Here is a 3,379-nt window from a genome sequence, read left to right on the forward strand (position 1 = left end):
GTTTTAATTCATAAGTGATATAAAATTTTTAAAATATAGTTATAAATTTTATTATCAATTTCTATTATTTTATCCATAATAACTTTTATTCGTGTATTGTAAATTATTTATTATAAGTTTTACTTTTACAAAATATTTTTATTTACCACAATGTGCAATATTAATTTATAATTGTTTATTTTAAAATTATTAATCTATATCTATGTTTTACTAATTATTTCATTTTTATAAAATTTTATATCTAGAAGAATATAATAATTAGTAATGAATTAATATATTTGTAAAATTTGTAATCCAAAAACATGCAACTTGATGAAATAACCTATTGAATACTATATTGCAAAGCTTAGAATATAATTACATTTTGGTATTATAGAAAGGATGATTGAATTAAACCTAAACTCTTATGCTATACAACATAATAGTCTTATAGATAGTTTTGAGAATTCAATGGCCAAAACAAATTTAGCTCATAAATACTAAAGTGATCATATATTTAATTTACTTTTTTTTTTTACCAATCACATATAACTAATTTATTAATGGTGGGCTACCCATCTCATTAATCATGCTTTACCATTATTACTTTTTATAAGGAAATTCATTTAGTACATCATGAATGAAATTTTTATAAAACAATTTATTTACTACATTTTAAGAGGTATAATAAAAAAGATGATAATATTTGAACCATGAAATTTCAGTCAAATACAATCCTTTTATAATTATAAAATTACTGTTAACATGTACATATTAATTTTGTTATAATTAATTGAAAAATATTTTGAATTTTAGTGTTTGGTCCATTGGCGAAGAAGATTCACCCTCTACCTAAGTCTTAATATTGAATTGTTTAAAATTTTAAAGAAGAATGGCACCTTTATCCATTTCTCCGAACATTATTTAGCTTTTCAAAAGCACTACCCTTTAGCTTTAACATCTGGAACTCAATTTGGATTAAATTATGCAACAAATGTGTAATCAAAGACTAGAAAGAATTTACAGTCTTTGTTAAAAGAAGAAAAAGTGGGCACAACACAAGTATGATTCTATATATGTAATTTATATTATATGGTTTTCTTTTCCAAGGAAAAAGAGAGAAAGGCAAGGGTATGCAGCAGCAGGGACCAAGGCACATATAAGTTAAATAGAGCAGCTGCTACTGAGACTGAGAAGACTCAGAACTAATGTTGAGCACTCCACAGTGACTCACTCACTCACTCTCCTCCTTTTTCTGCACAGAAAGCGAAGCTTCTCTTTTCCATCATTATTACTCGCTCTCTCTCACCATTTATTTCTTCTCTCATTCTACAATTCCAACACTACTTCTTACACCAAAACAAGACAGCCGGAATTTTCAAAACAAGTACCAGGGAAATCAAAGCGAAGAGAGAATTTATATGGATAAGTTTGATCTCGAAGACCCGTTGACAAGCTTGGATGGACATCAATCTGATACCATTTCAGCTCTTTTCTCTTCCGAATCTGATCATATGCCTTCTTACAACTACTTTCAATGTTTAAAGACGAGTGACTTCTATGTTTCTTTCCGACAGGAAGCCATTTCTCTCATTTTGCAGGTATCCCATACTGTTTTTTTTTTTTGGTTAAAATGTTGTTTACTATTCTTGTCTTTTATTTTCTTGCATTTTGTTGTAAACTTGTTTTAGTTTGTCAGGCACAGTATTCTAGTAACCTGGATCCTTACACGCAATACCTGGCTGTTAACTACATGGATCGGTTCATCTCCTGGCAGGAAATCCCGGTATGTTTTACTCAAGCTAAATAAATATTCTCTCTTTTTCATCTTTATCGTTAAATGAAGTTTCAACCCAAAAACCTTGAATAAGATGCAGAGTTTTCGTTTTTTGTATTATCGGTAATCAAACAGAGGCTGGGTTGATGCATTGAAACAATTTGTGCTAACATCAATGCAAATTATCTTGAACTTGCAGCAAGGCAATCCATGGATTGTGAGGCTCCTTGTGATAGCTTGCATTTCTTTGGCTGCAAAGATGAAGGAAATTCACTTCTCTTTCTCTGATTTCCAGGTAAAAGAAAAAACAATTCCCTTTGGATTAAAAAAAGCTTAAATTTTCATCTCCTTAATTTGATTTGCTTCATGCAAGAAGACTAATAATATAAAGGTGAAACAGAGAGATGAAGGATTCATGTTTGATCCCCCAGCTATCCAACGAATGGAGCTTCTGGTTCTTGATGCCTTGAATTGGCGAATGAGATCAATAACACCCTTCTCTTTTATCACTTTCTTCGTGTCTCTTTTCCAACTTAAAGATCCACCTTTGACACAAGCATTGAAAGACAGAGCAACCAATATAATCTTCCAAGCTCGTAATGGTAACAAAACAGAACATGAAACCGTTTCTGATAATATCTTCTTCTTCTTTTTTTATGACAAAACAGCTTAAACACTCATGAGGAAAACTCTGTTGTTTTTTTTTTGCAGAAATTAATCTGTTAGAGTTCAAACCATCAATAATTGGAGCATCGGCTCTTCTTCTGGCATGTCATGAGCTATTCCCGTTGCAGTTTCCATCATTCGAAACCTCAGTTTTGTCTTGTGAATACGTGAACGAAGTAAGCAAATTTAATAGTATTAATTGTATTTAGTTTTAAAGTAGAGGGAATTTGCTTATTTCCTATTAGTTTACATTAATGAAACAATCAAACGATGATTTTGACAGGAGAAGGTGATGGAATGCTTTAATGAAATGCAAGAGATGGTGAATAATGAAATGAGCGAATCAATCGTAGATATGGTGTCAAGCTCAAGTAGTACGAGAACCCCAGTAAGTGTTTTGGACTGCCACTGCAGCAAATCAGAAAACGAGGGTACCAACAGCACCATGGCAACCACTGTAACACCCGAAAACAGAGAAATCAAGCGTCGCAAATTGAATGGGTTTTGCAACCACAGTAGTACAATGAAGATTTCCCAGTTTCAACCATGTGAATAAGATTTTGCAGCTAGAAAGAGAAAAAAAAGCCACGAATGGCAATTCGCAAGTGAGATGGCACACTATCATTAAGCTCCTTATTTTTCTTGCCCTTTTCTTTGACTACTAAAATTTTGAAAAGAAAAGAAAATAAAATAAAATAACAAATTTTGCAGAAGAGAGACATTAGGCAATCCAATCCATTTCGGTTTGATGGGTTTATATTTGTTTATTTAATTAATTGTTAAAGTTAACTTGGGGGGCAGCTGTTGGAGAAGGGACATGAAGGACAAAACCAGGCTTCAAAATGTTAAAATAGTATACAGATTGTTTTCGTGTTAATGTTATGGTTGTTTTGTAGCAGATAGGGAACAGAGCAATGCTTCCTTCAATGAGATATTTTAATGTTTACTTAGAATAAG

At 31.7% G+C, this 3,379-nt stretch overlaps 1 protein-coding gene across 1 annotated transcript; it reads left to right on the forward strand.

Annotated features, from left to right (window-relative positions):
- The first annotated feature begins 1,018 nt into the window (after nt 1-1,018).
- Nucleotides 1,019-3,151, forward strand: LOC108452149 (putative cyclin-D6-1). Its single transcript, XM_017749904.2, has 6 exons — nt 1,019-1,580; nt 1,679-1,765; nt 1,956-2,051; nt 2,157-2,358; nt 2,468-2,598; nt 2,706-3,151. The coding sequence occupies exons 1-6, from the start codon at nt 1,401-1,403 to the stop codon at nt 2,976-2,978; spliced, it is 969 nt and encodes a 322-aa protein (XP_017605393.1). The 5' UTR covers nt 1,019-1,400; the 3' UTR covers nt 2,979-3,151.
- The last annotated feature ends 228 nt before the right edge of the window (nt 3,152-3,379 follow it).

The sequence above is a fragment of the Gossypium arboreum genome, chromosome 5 (assembly GCF_025698485.1).
Source record: "Gossypium arboreum isolate Shixiya-1 chromosome 5, ASM2569848v2, whole genome shotgun sequence".
Taxonomy (NCBI): domain Eukaryota; kingdom Viridiplantae; phylum Streptophyta; class Magnoliopsida; order Malvales; family Malvaceae; genus Gossypium; species Gossypium arboreum.

Excerpts from the sequence above, each read along its gene's own strand:
- LOC108452149 (XM_017749904.2), top strand. The coding sequence starts at position 1,401 with ATGGATAAGTTTGATCTCGAAGACCCGTTGACAAGCTTGGATGGACAT. Across the intron at positions 2,052-2,156 it reads TCTCTTTCTCTGATTTCCAG|AGAGATGAAGGATTCATGTT; the intron begins GTAAAAGAAAAA and ends AAGGTGAAACAG. Across the intron at positions 2,359-2,467 it reads AATCTTCCAAGCTCGTAATG|AAATTAATCTGTTAGAGTTC; the intron begins GTAACAAAACAG and ends TTTTTTTTGCAG.